General features: G+C 39.6%; 1 protein-coding gene across 3 annotated transcripts in view; it reads right to left on the bottom strand.

Moving 5' to 3' along the window:
* The window catches only part of CMSS1 (cms1 ribosomal small subunit homolog), a 380974-nt gene that overhangs the window by 66035 nt on the left and 295061 nt on the right, over positions 1-19878 (bottom strand). Inside the window, exon 1 of one of the 3 annotated variants that reach the window (XM_035015223.1) lies at positions 13664-13858. The exons of 1 other annotated variant lie outside the window; for it this stretch is intronic. In XM_035015223.1, coding sequence (XP_034871114.1) covers positions 13664-13718 — 55 coding nt within the window. In that variant the 5' untranslated portion in view covers positions 13719-13858. Of the gene's footprint in view, positions 1-8327; positions 8426-13663; positions 13859-19878 lie in introns of those variants that run through there. One more of the 3 variants, XM_035015224.1, reaches the window with a different exon arrangement.

The raw sequence follows: 19878 nt of genomic DNA, 5'->3' as shown, positions 1-19878 counted from the left end.
GGAAGAAGGCATTTCTTCCATGTGAGACCTTCAGTAGCTACCAAAATAAATGACAGAGAAGACCCCATGGCCTATATAACACAATGAAACAATTAGTAGAATTAATCTCTCTTTCCCAAATGTGAGAGGGAAAATTCAGGTCCAGGAAATTCACAATTTCAAGGACCAAGTAATATTGCAGACATCAAAATAGAGCTGCTCAGTGTGATCTATAAAACAGGACATACTTTATAGGAATTGAGAAACAGCTGTTTCCCCATTTCTGTTTTAAAAGGGGTAATAGGCTACAGGGCTCAGGAGTATATGCTAAGCATATGGAGAACATTTATTTGCTTAAAGAAATGTGACATGAAACTGGCAAAGGGCTCAATTTGTAAGAGATAATGTCCTGGTGGGTGAAATTAAGAGGATAAAAATATAGAGAGAGTCATTTCAGTATTGTGATTAATGAAAAAGCAAACACCAATAAACACTGAAGGGAAAGAAAGAAAAAGCTGAAGCTGAAAAGAACTAAATATGCTCTAGGGAAGGCACTAGCTACAAGAACCAAAGTATCACTTGCAATATTAATGGCTTTAGTAAAACAAATTTTAGATAAAGATGACACTGGCTTAAGGGAAAGCCTGGAATCTGAAACCTCAGTCAAAAGTAACAGTGTGAATATTGAGTTTCTCTAAATACAGTGTAGAGGATCCTTATAAAGTTAAGAATACCTGGAAAATATATTAGAGACTCTGGGGGAGAATGTTAGACTTCTGGAATATAGAAATAGGTAATAGACAAAGAAGCATGCTTAACTTTTTCCTTTTAATTTCCATGTTCAAACTTACCAGCAATAATATTTTTAGTATAATTAAACATTTGCTGAACTCCTTTTATGCGAGATTACTCATTTTGAGTGACTCAATGTATTCTCTCAAGTGGCAATCACCAGTCAGTACTCTTTAAAATTTCTTACATTCATAAAATCATTATTTCTGTGAAGAAAAGACCTAAAATTTCTTAGACACAACAAAGTTAATGTTGGTTTCCTTCAGCTTTCTATTTCTCCTTCCCTCCTAAGAGTTATTAAAGGATTCATTATGTGGCTACATGGACATTAAATCATTCATCCTTCAAATATTTAATGAGCACCTGCTATGTACTGGGTATTGTGTTAAGCCTAGAGGAGACAAGACGAATAAGATACGGTCCTTACTCTGAGGAGCTGACTATATAGTGAGAACAACAGACATGTATAAGCAATTAAAATGCAATGTGATGCTCTGGCGATGGAGAACAGATATAAAGTCATTAGGGACTTGGGGTAGGGGAAGAGGGACTATAAAGGAATAGCACTAGGGAGTTTTCTAAGGTGACGGAACTGTCTGCATACTGATTGTGGTGGTGGTCACACAAGTCTATATGTGTGTTAAAATTCATAGACTTGTATGCCAAAAGAAAAAAAAGGCTAATTTTACTGTATAATTTAAACATTAAGATAAAAAACCACAATGTGATAGATGGCATCAGTAGGAAGCAGTTAAATAAATTTTGGTGTATTTTTATGATGAAATACTACTAAACAAGTAAAGGAATGGACTACTGATAAATGCCAACAACATGGATGAGTCTCAAAAGCATTACTGAGTGCAAGCAGGATACAACAAAGTACATCCTGTATGATTCCATTTATATGAACTTCTTTCTAGAGTGGGCAACATTAACACAGAATGACAGAAATCATATCAGTGGTTGCTACTATGTGGCAGGATGGGGTGGGGGTGGGGGGACTGACTGGAAAGGGCCCTCCGGGAATTTTTAGGTGTGACTGAAATGTACTAGGTCTTGGTCAAAACTGATTGAATAGTACACTTAAGATCTGAGTACTTCAGTAAGTGTCAATTACACCTCAATAAAAAATATGCATTTAGTTGTCCTGGCTTGTCTTTCACAACATGCGATTTCTAATGGTGTTTAAAGTTGTAAAAAACGCTAACCGCTTCTCCACCATATGCTATCATTTTCTTCTTAAGATAAATTGCAATTTCTTTGTTTTTTAAATGAAAAACATAATACCCAATAATAAATCTTATACAAACAAGGAAAATGGAGTGCAGGGTATGCAGCAGTAGGGGGACAAGGAGGACAGAACCCTACATCCTGTTAGTGGGACGATCTGTTGGTATCTATTAGGAAAGGCATTCAGAAAGAAGTGAATCTCATCTGAATGTTGAAGAAAGAGTAGGAGTTCAGTGTACAAACCAGGAAAGAAAAGAGCATTCTAGAACATGTGCAAAGTCACAGACATGAGAGGGCTGGGGTAAGTCCTTCTTGGTGAGGTGCACACAGGTGCGCTGGGGGAAATGAAGCTCTAAAGAAGGGCTAGGCCCAGACTGTAAAGATTACCCCTTCCCTCTCCTACCCCCAGTGCCCCAGTGCTCTGCACTTCACATGTACAGTTTAACTCAATCCTCATAATCTCCATTTTTTAGAGCCAAGGTATGGCAAGGTGCAGGGTCTGACCCAGGCCCCTCAGCCACCATGCAGGGGAGTAAGCATTCCCACACAGATTGCTAGGGCTCTCTCATCCCCAAGAGTACACTGCCTATTCTATGTCACACTGGGGAGTCTGGCCTTGATCATGATGCTGATGGGATCTACAGGAAGCTTTACCTGACCAGAATCTACTTTAAAAATCTACTTTATCCTCTGACAACAATGGATCATTTGGACTGTAGTTCTTAGTCTTTCTTTCCTGCCTCAATTGACTTGAGAGCAGAACTATTTCTCACAAGCTCATTAATAGCAATGGCTAAGCAGTGATCACCAAGGGCTGTCCCTATACTCTCCATTCCATAAATCTCCCCCTGCCAAGAGGTTCTAATTTTGGGATTAGGTCAACAATTAGATGATGGTTCTATAAGTTTCTAAGCGGGAGATGGGGTACTCTCGGGGTCCTCAAATCTAAAAGGGAACATTTATGCAGTGGAGGGACCTGTACTGTGGAGTTTTGTGCAGATGCCACATCAACCATCCCAGAGGATGCTGAGACATTGAGGTAAATAGGATTCGCTGACCAGATATTTTCCAGGTGTTAATCTAGGTTTCCTGGTCCCTGGAATGGCTCAGGTACAGAACTTTGTCTGGCTTAGAGGTTTCAGAGCCATCCTTGAAGAGAGGCCATTGCCTCTGTGTTGCTCTGAGGATTATGGCTCTCTTTTGGAGGAGACCCCTAAGAAGACTCTCAGAAGAGCCTGGGCTCTGCTCAGAAAAGACACTTCCCAGGGAAGGTCCTTCTACTGGATGGAAATGAAGATTGGGTCAAGAGCTTGGCACTACATAAATGCCTTAATTAATAATTGCTTTAAAATAATCACAACAAAGCTACATAGAGCTCTGTAATCCATAAAGTGTGTTCACATTTGTTATCTAAAAATAATTTTGAACCCCACAAAAATGCTGGAGGTCTGTATTTTACAGATGAGGAAGCTGAGGTTTAAGTTGCTGACATTTCTATAGTTTGCCTGCTGCTTTTTTCCCTTGGTTCCCTCTTTCCTGCTCTGCGCAACTTCTTTCAGTTTTAAAAAATAACTGGTCCACTGTGGGCCATCTTACTCTAGAAAAGATTTAAGGCAGCTTACAAGGTTACAGAAAAATAATTCTGTATAAGTTAAAAGTGGGAGCGAATATGAGAAAAATAATTAGACCTGAAATCAATCCAAGAGTTACAATAAAGACGTCATAATGACCTATATATTTGCTATTGACTGGGCACAAATTTAATTCTAAGTTTTTAGGAGCCAGTGAGAAAAAGGAAACCTTGTCACACTATTCAGAATAGCCATAGGCTAAAACAGTAACAACAATAGAACAATCACTCAGGAGAAGTACAACCATTTTTGGTTCTTAATATCAACACCAGTCATAATGCGCAGCAATTTTCTTTGATAATTTACCAGCTTTGAACTAAGCCTTAAAAGGTGATTTTGGTTTTCACACTGTCTTTTTAGTATACAAGAGAACCTACCATGTCATATATTAAAGAACATGAAAAGTACACCATTTCTCTGAAGTTAGGTAGCAAATTCCTTTTACAGAAAAATCAAAGCAGGAGACCTCAGTGAACAATTCATTTGTTGTTAAAACAGGAGATGAGCAGGGTGACTTTTCACACTTGCTCCAGGGGAAGAGACAAAACCTCAACTACCTTGATATAGAAAGAAAAGGTCTTCATAGAGTTGTTTTATCTTACTTTGTAAATTGTTTCAACTTCATGATAAGGACTTGGTGGCAAATACTAGCATGATCTTTTACATCTTATATTCTTTATGATGACCGTTTTTAATACAGAAAAGCATTATTTCTGATTGTCACTTTCTATGCTGTACATCTTGTTGCATTCAGGCCCAGGGCCAGGGTTTATTTATATTGGCTATTTTATACTTTCCTTACTCAACCTCCAGCTTCCCTTACTTTTATGCCAAGAAACAGACACAGAGTTTTTCCTTTTTATAATTTATATATGCAGAAAATACATCCAAGTCAGGAGTGCCCCTTTCATCCACAGGAAGAGTCTGGGGCCACCTGACTCATCGACACAACAAGACCAGAAATAGAAAAAGCGATCTGGCTGAAAGGGAGAGATGAGTGGAAACTCCTAAGCTAGCATACAGCTAAGGTGCTATGTCATGTGAAATTAATTCTCTGAGGTCAGCAATTAGAGTCAGGTTACAGCCCAAACATAATTCTGCCTGCTAATTACTTGACCATTACAATATTTATTTCATTGAGAGAGATGCCTTGCCATGACTTCCAAGGGTGGGCTTGGGGGCAGATGGAAGGAAGCAGACTGCCAGAGAAATAGCAACTCCTTTTGCGAATAGATGTGTTTCCCAGGCCCCTAATTGAAATGATTATTTCCTGCCTAAGTGAGGAATCAGATGTGCCATGTCCCTCCCCTGCCAGCAAAACAAGGCACCCGAGATCACAGAGCTCTTCAGCAAAGTGCGAAAGATGATTGAAGAAATTAACTGAGTTATGTTCTGTTATGAGAAGCCTTGAGGTGAGATGGTAACAAAACTACCCTTTGTATGGGGAAGAGGAAGAAGCCAAGGCATAAACTATGTGGCTAGAGTGACACACGTAGGTATGTACCTTTGGACTTCTAAAGATTTATCTCCTCCCAGATAAAGATATTCGAAGTGGCAATAAGAAGGAATGGCAATTACCAGATGGAGATGTTGGAATAACAGGAGTACCTGTTGAATAGGAATGACTTTAAAATATAGGAGTAAATTAGGACAACAGCTTTTACTTAAGAGGGGTGTCAAGCAGTGCCTGAAGGGTTGATGAGGGTGAGGAACAGAGTGGAAAGAGGTGAGGCTGAAAGCTGGTATCTGACAGCATTAAGACTCATACACATCTAATCAATTTATAAATCACTGCCATCAATAATAAAAATAACAGTGGCGGCAGCTGCTGTCACCACACGTTGAGTGACTCTGTTCTGTGCCAGGCACAAAACCAAGAGTGTTAAATCCATGACCTCAAGGAGGACTGCTGTCCCCTCCCTTCTCACAGGGCTCCCAGTGGCCCTTTGCCATTTGGGGATGTGTTTCCCCTTCTGGGATCTCCTTGATGTTCAAGCAAGTAAATGGCACCTGAATAATAACACTGGGTGGTGAGGACTGAGAGGACAGGGAGAGAAACACCCAAAGACTAGTTTGCTGCAGGCCTTTGATCACAAGAGGCTGCTGAGAAGGTCAGGGGCACCAGCTGTTACCCACGGGTCTATGGGAAGGCCTGAGTTCCCCAACCTCTTGCTTTCTCCCATCGTCCTCATTTCTGCCACTGATCAACACATGGTTGAAAGAAAAGAAGGGAAAGACTGGTGCCTGTAGCTGAAGTGTGCACTTTAATGGCCAGAAACCAGACTTGTCACATGTAATCAAATCATCATAGTGTTGGTGACAGAGTTAAGACAGTTGAAAAAACAGTTGCTATTCCAACTTCCAATTTTCAAGTTATTGTTGGGGCTGGAATTTCTCTCACCTCAAGACTTTTTATTTTGGAAAATATCCAAAGCACATTTTTAGCCATATCTGAGTAACTGAAACATGAAAGAAATAGTGATTTTTTTCCAGCCACATTAAACTCTAACCAGATGCACTTAAAAAAACTTTTTGCATGTACACAGCACTTTTATTTTAGCAGAGAATCATTTTAGTCATCCCTGACCTATATCCACCAAAGACTGAAAAATACTGTTTAAAGACATGGTTGCTCACTAATATATACCATCTTCAGAGAGGAAGTAGAGGACCCCATCGGCCTTTCTAATTTTCCCTCTCTATTCACACCACTGGGAATCAAAGTCAAGTCAATTTAGCAAACATTTACTGAATCCTTTCTGTGTACCAGGAACAAAGTTCAAGAACAGTGGTCAGAAGGCATACATTTCACAAACTTGCAAAGTGAAAATGACATCTAGGATTCTAACAAAAAAAGCATTAGGACCAGGACCCTACCTGAATGACTCCCCTGACTATTTGCTTCTGACAAAAGGCAGTGCTTCTGGCATCTTTTCTTCTACTAACCGCCAGGCAATAAAATGATTTGGGCATTTTGGGGAAAAGCAGTGAAGAAAAAGTAATGACAAGTTGCCTAGAGTCCATGAATTCCTGGGTCACCACCCAGGGATAAACCCGGAGCAACTGTCTGGCAGAATCTTGCTCAGGCAGTGTTTGTCCTTCAGTAACCTCTCTGATTCCCCCCACTCGCCACATGAGAGCCAGAAAGATCTTTTTAAAATGTAGATAGGGTTATGTAACCCTCCAGATTAAAAATCCACAGCAGTTTGCTTTTATACTAACACCCAGGCTCCCTACCAGCCCCCCGCCCCCCTGCCGTGACTGGTCCTGCACTTACCCCTGCAGTCTCCCACTAGACCCCAGCCACAGTGACATCCTGGGGTTCCTAGAATATACCAATTCCTTTCTCCCCTTAGAGCCTTTACGCTTACTGTTCTCGTACCTGGATTACTTCTCTGGTCTAACTCCTTCCCATTACTCAGGTCTCAGCTTAAATATCACCTTGACCTCTGACATACAAAGTAGGCCCTCTCTTTCCTTTGTTCTCTGTCCTGATTTTCTCTTACTTTCTACATAGCACTATCACAAGTTGTAGCTATCTGATTAACTTCTCTTTATTTGATAAATAGACTTGATCAAATAAATTTAGTATTTGATAAAAAATTTAAAATAAATAAAGATAACTTATTTTTATTTTATGAATAGACCCACAGACTTTAAATTCCAAGATGGCAGGAGCCAATAACATCTGCTTTTTTTTTTTTTTTAAAGATTTTTTTTTTTTTATTCATGAGAGACAGAGCGAGAGAGAAAGGCAGAGGGAGAAGCAGGCTCCCAAGGAGCAGGGAGCCCGATGCGGGACTCGATCCCAGGACCCTGAGATCATGAGCTGAGCCGAAGGCAGACGCCTAACCATCTGAGCCACCCAGGCACCCAACATCTGCTTTTTAAATATCATATTCCTAGCACTCAGGATAGTGGCTGGACATAGCAGACATACAAGAAATAATTGTTGAGTAAATGAATGAATACAATTGCAAGTAGTAAATTTAAAAAAACAACATAAGAGGGACATCTTTCTATTTTATTTTATGATTTTACTACCATAAATACTATTATATTACTGTAAATGTTAGATTTCTATTAGAGGTTTTTCATGTATTCATTTTAACCAGGACCACCCTGACTGAACTTGAGAGGCTGAGAGAATGGAGAACTAACTTATGACTACAATTAGAAAGCTTCAAAATGACTGTTTTAAAACACAAGGTTTGGCACACAATGCATTTTGAATAGGGGGGAGATTAGTCCTTTCTCGTTTAAAGATATTTGTGGTTGAAAGCAGAGTTGCTATTATATATGTAGTATGGCATTTCTTAAGCAAAATTACAAAAGAACTTTAAAATCAAGCACAAGAACACTGAGAAAGAACACCACAGTGTATTCCTGGGAAGCTATTGTGAAGCTGGTCCCAGTGGAACACCCTTGTCTCCCTGCCATTTGGCTCTGGCCTGGGACACCAAATCATGGAGTTGCCTGGAAACTCAGGTACCTGGGTGTTAGTCCCTGCTTTCCCAACCCTGCCCAGGGGCTAAAAGGGAAGATCTTGAGTCGTTAGGCTGTGTCCTGCCTGGTTCTTGGAGAAACAAGTCTGATAAGCTACCAGGAGCCTGGCCATACCAGAAAAAGATGCCTAGAAGTGTTTTCTTGCCTAGAGATGTTCTCTGGAGGGCCTGGAGCAGCCTGGGTCCTTACCTACTGGATGAACAGCAGCCTTTCTCCAATCACCTCCTGATCTGCTCAACCCTTAGGAACAGTTTTTCCCCCTGGTTTCCTCAGTGTATTTGACTTCTCTGCTAGGATTATAGCTCTGCTCAGCACCTAGTTTATTTGGATGGGGTTCAGCTAGTTCTCATCTTTCCATGTCTCCTGCTCCCCATTCCATAATTGCTGCTTGGGATTGGCCTCAACCCAGGTAGCTCACTTGGAATCATGTTACAGCTACCTGCTCAGATTATCTCTGCTGGGTTGAAATACCCCATTGTCAGGTATGCCACTGGTCCCCAGCTGCAGCAGCCGCCCCTATTCCTCATTTCCGCCTCTAGGCCGGCCTCTGAGGTCCCAGCATCCTTCATCAGTAAATGTGCATAGAGGTGACACTTGTGGTCCCTTCAGGGCACAGTGATAACCTTGTTTAAACCCAGGGATCACTTTAGGGAAGCTGTTGGCAGAGAGGCGTCTCTAAGGCTTTCTGTCAAGTAGAGGGCACCAAGTGGTGTGAAAGTTAAAGCTGAGTCACACAATTTTCATGAGTAAAACAAGTGCCTAAAATTAGATGAGCTCTGAGTTCCTTTTCAGGTGAAACATTCCAGAGTCCCAGAAAAAGGCTCTGGTTCCAAATCCTATGGACTTCCCACTCTACATTCTTGTCTATAATTTTCTGTTAAAATGCCACTGGTGGCTCCTCAGTGTCTACAGGGTAGTTAACGTCTGGCATCAAAGTATCCAAGGCCCTTAACATTCTGGCCCAAATAAGTATTCTACCTTCCACAGTACAAAACTGGACACCGTACCCCTGTGCTCCAGGCATGGGAGCAACTCGCCATTGCTGAACCTATCACGTGCTTTATTACCAGTGCACTTGTGCTCACATCACGCCCCCTCCCTAGAATGCCTGCCTTCTTACCCTTTCTCTGGCAGAAGCCAACTACTCCTCCCCCAAGGGGTCCAGTTCAAATAGCCCCAACCCCTACCTTCCCCGTGTGCACCTTCCTTGACCCCCAGTTTAGGAAGACTCAGCATTATGTTTAGCCCCCTGTTATAATGCTCAGCCCATTAAAATTAGAATTTTGACATGTGCCTGTCCTACTAGACTGTGCGTATTTGAAGGACAGGAACAGGGCAGCATTTTATTTTATCTTTATAGTACCAAGACCTAGCACGGTACACAACATAGTATGGGCACTCAGGAAATATCTCTTGAAGTGAAAATTGTGCTTAAGGGCGTATACAACTGTCCTTCAGGTTATCAGAGACAACAGTTATGAAGGCAAAACTTGAGCTGAAAAATTAAACAAGTTATCTGCTGATACAATGTATCTATAAGATGTGCAGTTAGTAAGGAAAATGAGAGTAGGATGAAATAACATTTTTAAAGAAAAGAAGGGCTGAGAAGGGAGAAAAGCTTCAACTCATGTATTTTCCTGTTCAGAAAGGAACTTTCTAGCCAATCTGAGATGTTGTTGGAATTATTTCTTCTCTCCTTTTCCTCTAGTTTTCAGAGAACCAGTGCCCATTTGGAAAAGTAATATGGATGCAAAAGCGAAGAGAGTTACTCAGTGATATACCTTGACAAGGCCACTGAGTGATGACAGCCATGCGAAGAGAAAAGCATTACATAATGACATGAAAGCAGGACACTTGGGGAATGTCTTAGAGCTAAGATAGCTGCCACCTGGTATTTGGCATTTGTAAAGTATATGAAGAAATAGCCCCTGGAAACCGAAGAAGAGTACAAATCATTTGCAACAACAGGATTCAGAACTTAAGAACATGTTTTCCCCATCTTCCTTTTTTAAAAAGTTAACCTATTAGTACCACTTTCACTTTAGAAAAATGTGAAACCCTAAAATATATATGATTCCAAAAGCATGTCCACAGGTCGATTTCAAAGGAAGTGAGGGGCACCCTTCATTATACCAGGGTTCCCTAATCAGACTTATTTACTTGAAGATATTTTTCTATTTTTTGATTATCCAGACCTTTCATTTTTACATGTAAATCATTAATCCCATCCTTAGGTAACATGAAGGAAAGGATAATATATTGAAATTTAAATCCGCCAATTTACTGCTGATAAAATGTCTGTTAGGAAAAGAATTTAAAGATTTTAAAGTCCTGGAATTTAAAAACGACTGATGGCTTTAATATGTGTGCTTTTCTTATTTCTTTCCCATTCAGCTTACTGAGATGTTGTTCTAAAGTTGCTTTACTCTAGAGCTGCTTCTTTCCTTTGTCCATGGTCAAGGTGTTTGGTGATGTTTCCCCCATCCAGTACATGCTTATTGTGCACTGACTGCATACTAGGGGTGGGGCTACAATGCTGAAAGGTGCATTCTGCACTCCAGGAAAACCAAGGCTAGCAAGAGAGAGACAAATATGTTGGCAATTATAATAATGTGGATTGAGGGTAAGTGCATTTAAGCCCTGGGAGCACCATGGAAGAACATAATCCACTGGGATGGGGAGAGGACAGTGGGAAGGAAGGGACCTGGGATCTGAGTGAAGAAAAAGTGAGGCATGCCCAGGGAATAATGTCTCCGATGTCCTGTGATCCAGCTCTGCTAAGGAGAACCCATTTCTTTTTACAATTTATAGGAACATACAGAAAAAATGAATAAGCAAATTCATTTAAACCTTACCATATTTTTGAGAACTAGTACTTGACATCTCTCTCAACACCTTGAAGACATCAGTAGTAATAACTGTTAGGAAGAGTCTAGCAAAAAGTATAGGGTTAGGGCTTCCTGAATCACTTTCTTACTTTCTGGCACAAGAGTTATCAAAAGCCATTTCCTTGAGGGATTAGGGCTGATGGAGCTAAAAAGACTGTAGGGTTGAGGAAGCCGTCAGCAGGGTTGGAAGATTGGTTCCAAACATGGGCAATGAGAAAATAAGTAAACGGTTTGAGGATAACAGAAACCAGGCTATCGCCAGTTATAAACATGGAAAGTTATAAACATGAAAAGAATAAAAGCTAGAATACCCCTGTGTCAGGTTGGAACTGGGGCTATCGATGCTATCTCCTAGTATTTAATACAGAGGGAGGGAGAGGGAGAACACCATAGATATGACAACAGGTGTGTGCATGTGTTTCTATTTCCTAGCTCTTTGGGCTTAGAGGGCCTAGAAACAATGAGCACACCTAGCCCAGTGAGCACACCCAATGCCCAGATCTCAGTTTCTACATACTGTTTTCCATAATGGACCCAGATCTCCTTGAAGATATGGCTAATTCTGGGGCTTGGTAGAGAAAGTACAAGATGCATATGGTATGTTTTCTTGTGCCAGAAAGTAAGAACATACTCAGAAAATGATGAGGACTTGTCAAAAGAACACAACAGCCAGCTTGAAGGGTCTCTCACTGATCAAATCTGAGATCATTTTGATATCAAAACAGTGATATTAATGGATTATAACCCACTAAATAAAACAGAAATCTATAAGTGCATATTGATAAAAAAGAATACAAAAATGGGGGGGGAGGGAAAGCTCTTTGTTATAGTAGAAAGTTTAGTTAGGAGCAATATAGTTACATATTCTTCAAGTATCTTCCCACAAAATATTCATTCCTTACAAACAGAAAAAGTATAACTTCACAGTGGAGATATCTGGCAGACACCACCTTAACCAAGTGGGGTTGGTATGGACATGGTATATCTATTTTTGTGTCTCATGATATGATTATAAGAATATAGCATTGCTTCTGTGGTATTCCTGCCAAAAAACACAGAAAACTCAGTCTTGCAATGAGAAAACATCACACACACCTAAATTGAGGAACATTTTACAAAACATACTCTTCAAACTGTCACATGACAAAACACAAGGGAAGACCAGAGAACTGCTCGAGATTGAAGCAGAAACATGACAACTAAATGCAACATATCATCCTGCCCAAAAGAAAAAAGAATTTTTCCCCCTAAGGATATTAATGAGACATTTGGTGAAAAGTTGAATGGAAACTATGGATTAGAAAGTAATATTGTATCATTGTTAATTTACTGAATTTGTTATGCCTTGGTTATTATAAGAGTGAACTCAAATCATTATGCTGTACACCTGTCACTAATATAATATTATATGTCAATTATCTCTCAATAATAGAAAAAAAAAAGAAGACTGTACTTGTCTTTTAGGATAATCACACTAAAGTGTATGAATTGATTCAGAAAAAATATATACACACATATAAACACATGGGAGGGAGAGGGAGAGTGGAGGGTGAAGGAAGGAGGAGAGGAAGAAAGCAAATGTGGTAAAATGTTAAAAACTGGAAAACCTGGGTGAAAGTATATGCGAATTCTTTATTATTCTATTATTTTTTCTGTAAGTTTGAAATTATTTTAATGTTAAAGTTAAAAATAAAGAGTATGGGTTATGGAGTAACTCAAATCCAATTCTGAATTTCCAGTCTGATATTTACCACCCATGAGACTCTGGGGAAGTTACTTAATTATTTTCAGGTTTGGTCTTTTCATTTGATCACCAATATAGGACTTACTTAGAGGGATGTTGTGAGGACCAAGTAACGTACAGATTCAGTGCCTGGACAGTGGTGGGCTTATCTGGTAGAGGACCTGGTACCTAACTGGTGATGCAACACATACTTGCTGAACAAATGAACAAGCTCTTTCTTCCTGCCCTCCCTCCTCCTCCAATAGGAACAAGTAATACCACTTAGAGAAAATTAGTTTCTTCAAATTTTAGCAGTGTAAGGTATGAGATTTCTCTTAACACCTGAGTAAGACAAAACAAAAAACTTGATTAATAATAATAAATAACATCCTACATTTGGATGTTGCTCTAGAGCTTCCTCAGCACTCTGTACTCACATCTCATATGACACTGAATGGAACAGGCAGGCATTCAAGTTAAAGTTCAACATCGTGTTAATAATAGCGAATCTCTACAGTGCCTTGGGTTACAACTGTCAAGAAGAGGTCATGCCCTTATTACTTAAATCTCAAACAAGGCTTGCATCAGTTCATGGTTGCGGGGTACAAAATGAGGTACAATTTAATGTCCATCTGGGCATTTATTTCTAAGATGCTGGCCCTGCTGATTGTGGTTCACAATATATTCAGGGCAGTGACAAGGCAGAGAAAGGGACCCAGGTTGTCCTGGGAAGTTTCTTCTCTCAGCCAAGATGTGCAATATGAATTTGAAATTACCCAAGAGGGTGTTTCAGAGCTGCCTGCCAATGGGTCTTCTAATCTAAAGAGCAGCTGCTGGGCACAGGCATGCAAGCGCGCGCGCGCACACACACACACACACACACACACACACACACACACTCACAGAACCTATACCTGCCTCTACTTGTCTGTTCTGGGCAGATGGCTCTCGGTTTTTGCCTTGCCTCATCCTGCAGCCCTCTTCAGTTAGACCCTTTCTTCTGTGGAGACTGGCAAGCTGTAGGGTGAGGGATTCGGCAAGGTTGCCTGTCTTCAGAGTATGAAGGACACTGCCCGGAGAGGGAAGAGGGTTATATTTTGTGTTTGGGCCCAGTCAGTACTGGGCTCCCCACTGCCTCTCCTTTGCAGAACTGTCAGTGGCCTCTGGTTGCAAACTCTCCGTGGCTTTGTAGCCCACAAAACAAAAACTGAAAGAGTGTCCAAAAAGAAAAGAAGAAAACATTGTTGTTGGTCCCTGGATCTCACTATTGGATTTTGGTGGGGATGAGAAGAGAGAACTAGCGGGCATAATCAAGTAAAGGTACCTCCTGCACAGTAAGGTAAGTGTTCTATCGCTGCTCAGAAGAGGCTTTAGGGGGATGTTTCTATCTTATCCAACAACCAGGAGCAGGATCTTCTGGATATTAAACAAGGGAATGTAGTAAATCTCAGGCACGATTAAGAGCTTCCGACAGATGACTGACTTTCAGGCTAATGTGAATAAGAGCCCCTTGCAAAATAGAGGAACTGTCTTGACAGTAGGTGAGTTTTGCTAAATTGGCAGGTATGAGAGAAAACCAAAATGAAATTGGAAGTTGTTATCCTCTAAGAGTTAAGACAAATGGTCAAAAAGTTAAAAGAATAGGTTTGGGCAAATGATTTTCCTTATAACAGCTTGCTTTTGTAAACTGCTGTGAATGATCAATATATAACTTCGAACTCATCAAAATGTGATGAAAATGGAGATGTACATTGGATTGGAGAGGAGGAATTCTTTTTTCATGGAAAGAGAGGAGAAAGCAGCATCTTAACATGGCAACTAGATTGCATTTTTCCCCTTACTTTGTTCACGTTTTTTGGATGAATGGGGGTCAGAGAACAGAAGGATATTTTTGAGGTAGGATTTTTAGAAGATCTTGGGAAATACCTATCAATCCAAAGACTATGATTTGATATCTATGGGCACATCTCACTGTCAATGGGAAATGATGCCAGGTTGTTGCCAAATGATGCCAGAGAGAGTTCTGCTCACTGTACTTGCTCTATGGGAATATTATTCAATATTTAGGGTGCCTCTGTAGTTTTGAATATAGGTGCTCCATTCAGCATAGATACATGTTAAGCTAAAATGCTTGTGACATAGTCAGTTATTCCTTTCTCTTAATGGCAACTGATGATCACATATCTTTTCACTATCTGCACAAACTTTGGGAAGATTACAAGAAGTGCAATACAAATATTGCTTGACAACACAAGCATATGCCATCTGTGTATTAGGTTTGTATAAAGCAGGACATAGGGTAGTGTGCTACTGGAGAGAATTCTTTCAATTTATGACAATGTTCCTCTAGCTATAATTGAAAATGCTTTCTCTATGATGAAACTTACCAATATATCAATTTTCTATCCCTCAAAAAAATATTCTAAGTAAATATATCTCTGCTGTTATCAGTTAACATTATTATGAAACTCCATAACGATTAATTAAAAATCAGCATAAACACTTTAAAAGCTGTTTCCTATTGAATATTTCTAATGGCAGCAATAATTTTCATGGGCTATTTCCACTTCTTTAAAACAAAGATGTAGAACAATTAAGACAGGTCACTTTGATGAGAGTTTTCCAAATAATTTCCCAAAAGAATGCAGGGTTTGGGTTCTTATAATAACCAATGCAAAACTGCACTATCAAATATCTGTGGCAAATAAAAGTACTCTTATTAGCAAAGGTAGTGCAATTTATTTAACAGTCTAGCTTCTGTCCACGTGTAATTGTCTTTTTTGCTTAAACTGTTATTGAACCAAAGAATTTGTTAGCCAAGAACTGGTCTTAGTTTGGTGGCATTGTCACTGGAGATGGAAATTCTTTATTGTGTTTTCAAACTGATGGTGCATTTGATAGAGCACTATCACAGGAGACTGATATTGCAACTTTCCAAGAGTTGGACAGGCCCAAGGATGGGAAAAAACAGAAGTAAAGGGCCTTGTAGTCTTTTCTTCAGAAGAGAGTCCATATTATTGTCTTAACCTAAAGCAAAATTTTCATTATCACTGAAATACATGTCCAATATGTCCCATTAAAAAAATTTAAAGAAAAAAAAATCCTAGTTCCTTTTATTTACTTCAAATAGAACTAGTGACCATCAGCATTAAATAACCACTCATGATGAGCACAGAATATTATTTGTTTCAGTACAATTAGGGGAAACATTTTCATAGTAAAGGGCTTAATTTGTTTGCTCATTTGTTCATTCACTCAGCAAATATTTTAGAGTGCCTACTATGTGCCAGGTCTTACTATGTGCCGGGTTCCTGGGGATACACCAGTGAATAAGGCAAACATGGTTTTTATATGCCCCGAATTATAGGGATCTTCACAGAGGGGCTGATGGCTGGTGATCTGAACCTATATATTATGCATTGTTTACCATGGTAAGTATTTTGTTTCTCATTTCTGATTAAAAGTTTAGGACCAGAAAACTTTCCTCCCTACTTTAAAAAGGGTTATTAAGTGTCTGCAAGGTATGGAGACAATTACAGTGACCAATTCAGCATCAAATAACCAGGCTGGATATACATTTTAGCAGAAATACTTGAGCCTTCTTTGAAGGATGTTGACATTTCTATTCCAAGCTATAGATGTTAAACACAAAAGGTTCACATAACTGATACTGTTTGCTTCTTCAGAATTTGGTCAGACAGGAAGTCTCTAAGGAAGACATCAGAACAAAAATCTGCATGATAGCCTCACAGCTATCTGGGGTTCAAATCTGACAGAAGTTCAAGAAATTTCTGTCTAATCTGTTTGACAGAGACAGTCTGTCATTGGAGGCTACATATGAAAGAATGGCAGTACCATGTTTCTCACCCTGAGGAGACTTTTTATGACGGCCTTAGTCATAACAACAATGTCATTTTACCCCATGAGGTATTTTACATTGTTAACAGAATTCAATTATCAGTCACTCACTTGATCCTATAGTGATCCTGTGTGATAGAAAAGGCAGGTATTATCCCCTGTTCAGCAGATGGAAAAACCAGGTTTTAGACACCTAAGGGATTAGCACAGCTAATTTTCTCTCTAATGCACAGTCTCATAAGTAATTTCTCAAATGAAAGAACAGTAAACGTCTGAGTTTTCAACATGAGTATTCACAGCTCCAAACTCTACTGTTTGAAGGTGATAGCAGCCAATTGGAAAGTTTATTGACAGAGGAGAGCTTCAGGCCTTCCCCAACCCGATTCTCTTCTTGCCTCCATTTCCCTTCTACGTACTCACTCCACAGTTCTTTCTTCGGGCCCTTGAAAAATCAGCTTAGCTGCTAAAAGAGATGAAAGCTACTTCTTTCTTCTTTTTAGTACAGGAAGAGTATATCAGTATATTCACTTACATGTGAATGGAAATGGAATTTTAAACTGCTGGTTAGTGCCACCAGCCTGGCAACATAAAATATCGTCTCATCAGATTATACCAATTATCCACCAATCCAGATCCTGCTGCTGATAGAAACATAAGTGGGCCCTTGAGAGAAGCATTTTATCATGGGTAAGAGAGACTATCCCAGGAAAAAATTCTCTATGGGAAAAAACAGTAAACATGGTTAACTGAGAGCTATAGCAAGGTAAGTGGAGCTGAACAGAACAGTCTTAAGTGAATGAAGAAGGCCTTTCCAATGAATTTTGAGAGAGCACACTGACCTGCTGATAACTAAGCTACTGAGGTAGCAGTAAGATACCACACATAACTTTTACTGTCTCTTAACAGCTATAACCCATCAAATACACAAGACTTCATTTCTTTCTTACATTTTTCCTGGAATTTATTATATACCTATTTAAGTTTGTTTGGAAACTTTTCCCTTCATATTAGTGGCTTGGAGTGAATGTCACAGGTCTTCATGGTGGATCTAGGGACAATCCCTTGACTAGGAAAGTAGAATTCAGGGGATGACAGCAATGTAGATAGAGGCTGATTCGGTGCTTCTCCTTAGAGCTGATGCTCCTGGCCCTGAAACAGAAAGAGACAGGGGCAGCTGCCTCTGAGCCATGGTAATAAGCTGCCAGGTTGTAAGTAGGGACACCAACATCTTGGTTTTCAGCTGCTCTGAACATCTTCACACGAAGCTATTTTAAGAACTTTTTGCATTTGATCAGGGAGCATGTGGGGTTAAGCCTTGTGTTTTCCATTTCAGTTTTAGATCCTAAGCAGGTGTAGTTTGTACCTCAGAATTTAAAATCTTATTATTGTATTTCCCCCCAACCAATTAAAAAATAACTTTATATTAGGGGAGAAATGCCTGTGATTGAGATGGAGACTTGTTCCTTAAATAAGTTAAACGTGTTTAGTACTTGAATTAAAAAAAAAAATCACTGACATTTTTCATCATAATTCTTGTTTGGCAAATTTTGGTTAAAATATGAAAGAATAAAATTCATTTGGCTAGAGTTAGAACAATATTTAACTATTTTTGCTAAGGCCCATTAATGTAACTATATTCTATTTATTATGCTTATAATATTGCTGACAAGGATACCATTTTGTATTAGGAACATTTAGGATTGTCTGACAATATCAAACTGTGATTTGCCACTTGAACTTTGACAATTAGAGAAAAGTATCCTCTAAGACTCAATCCATTTGCTGAAGGTTCACAGAATTAAAACAAAATCAAAAGCAACACAAAATAAAAATCCTTTCTTTTAAAAATGTTTTATGCTAAGTATGTGCTAATTCTTCTAAAATTTATATAGGTCTTCCCTAGTCTGTTGAAACTTTGTCTCTAATGGTCCACCATACATTCATGCAACAGAACTAGAACTGCCCATTCTTAGTTTAAAAAATACATTTGTAGGGTTCAGGAGATTCAATAAGCAGAGGAGTTGGAATCTGCTGCTTGGATCCAACTCTGGGAACATAAAGGATAACCAATTTTCCAGGTGCACCTGGGACTGGGGAGTCCCCACAATCCAGGACTTTCAGTGCTAAAACAAGGACTGTGCTGGGAAAAACCAGGATGGTGAGTCACCCTAATTGGAGGAGAACACACATCTGAAATGACTAAGCTATAGATGTTCACTGCTGTAGAGAAATGGGGTATAAGAAACCAAGTGCCCTAATCCTCAGTCTGGCATACTGTACACATGGCAGACTTCTTGTTTAAGGAGCAAGTGGGGCAGCGAGATAGGGGTTTGGTCACAGGAATGATCTATTTATAAACTCTCACCCTTCCTAACACAAGAGAATATTTGAAAGCACAATAACAGAGCATCACCTTGAAGCTTGGGGAGTTCAAGTTTCCCAGTGGATTTGCCCGGCTTCCCACTGAAAACAACCAAAACCGAGACTCCAAGATTATAGATATTCCATTGTATGGGAATGTGGGGCATGAGATGTTTTAGCTCCAGTCTTCAAGTTCCCAAAACTACCTGAGGTCTATTCGTGACTTTATTTGATTTATCTTGGCACTAGCTCTACTTGAGATGACATGTCCTCATATTTCTTCTCCAAACAAGAAGACTAAATATGGCTACTGCTGTGGTCTGAATGTGTCCCCACCAAATCCATATGTTGAAATCTTAACCTCCATATGTGGTAGAATTAGAAGGTAAAAACTTTGGGAGATGTTTAAATCATGAGCCCTCATGAATGCCCTTATAAAAAGAGGTTCTAGAGAACACCCTAGCTCCTTCTGCCTTGTGAGAAAAGGAGAAGTCAGTGACCTGGAAGAGGGCCCTCAACTGACCACCCTGATCTCAGACTTCTAACCCTCAGAACTTTGAGCAATAAATTTCTGCTATTTATAAGCTACTCACTCTGTGCCTTACCTATAGCTAAGACAGTTTCCAACATTTTGAAGGGTGGGTATGTGTAAAGAAGTTACCAAGGACTCTATCTTGGATTTGGGGAAAGGGTCATAATGAAACATATCTGCAGATGCAGACTGCAGTATCTATCTCTTCCCTCGATGATTCTTGAATTTGATGCTAATATAATTTAACAACTAACTGACACATCACTAACCTTAAAATGTTAAGCTACAATATTAATAGTGGTTTCATTTGTAGTTGCCAAAAACTGGGTACAATCCAAATATCATTCATCTGGTGAATGAATACATTATCCATTATAT

Source organism: Mirounga leonina, unplaced genomic scaffold (assembly GCF_011800145.1).
Source record: "Mirounga leonina isolate KUSES-001 unplaced genomic scaffold, KU_Mleo_1.0 Mir_169, whole genome shotgun sequence".
NCBI lineage: Eukaryota > Metazoa > Chordata > Mammalia > Carnivora > Phocidae > Mirounga > Mirounga leonina.
The sequence above is the reverse complement of the archived record's forward strand: the minus strand, read 5'-3'. Positions and strand labels throughout refer to the sequence as shown.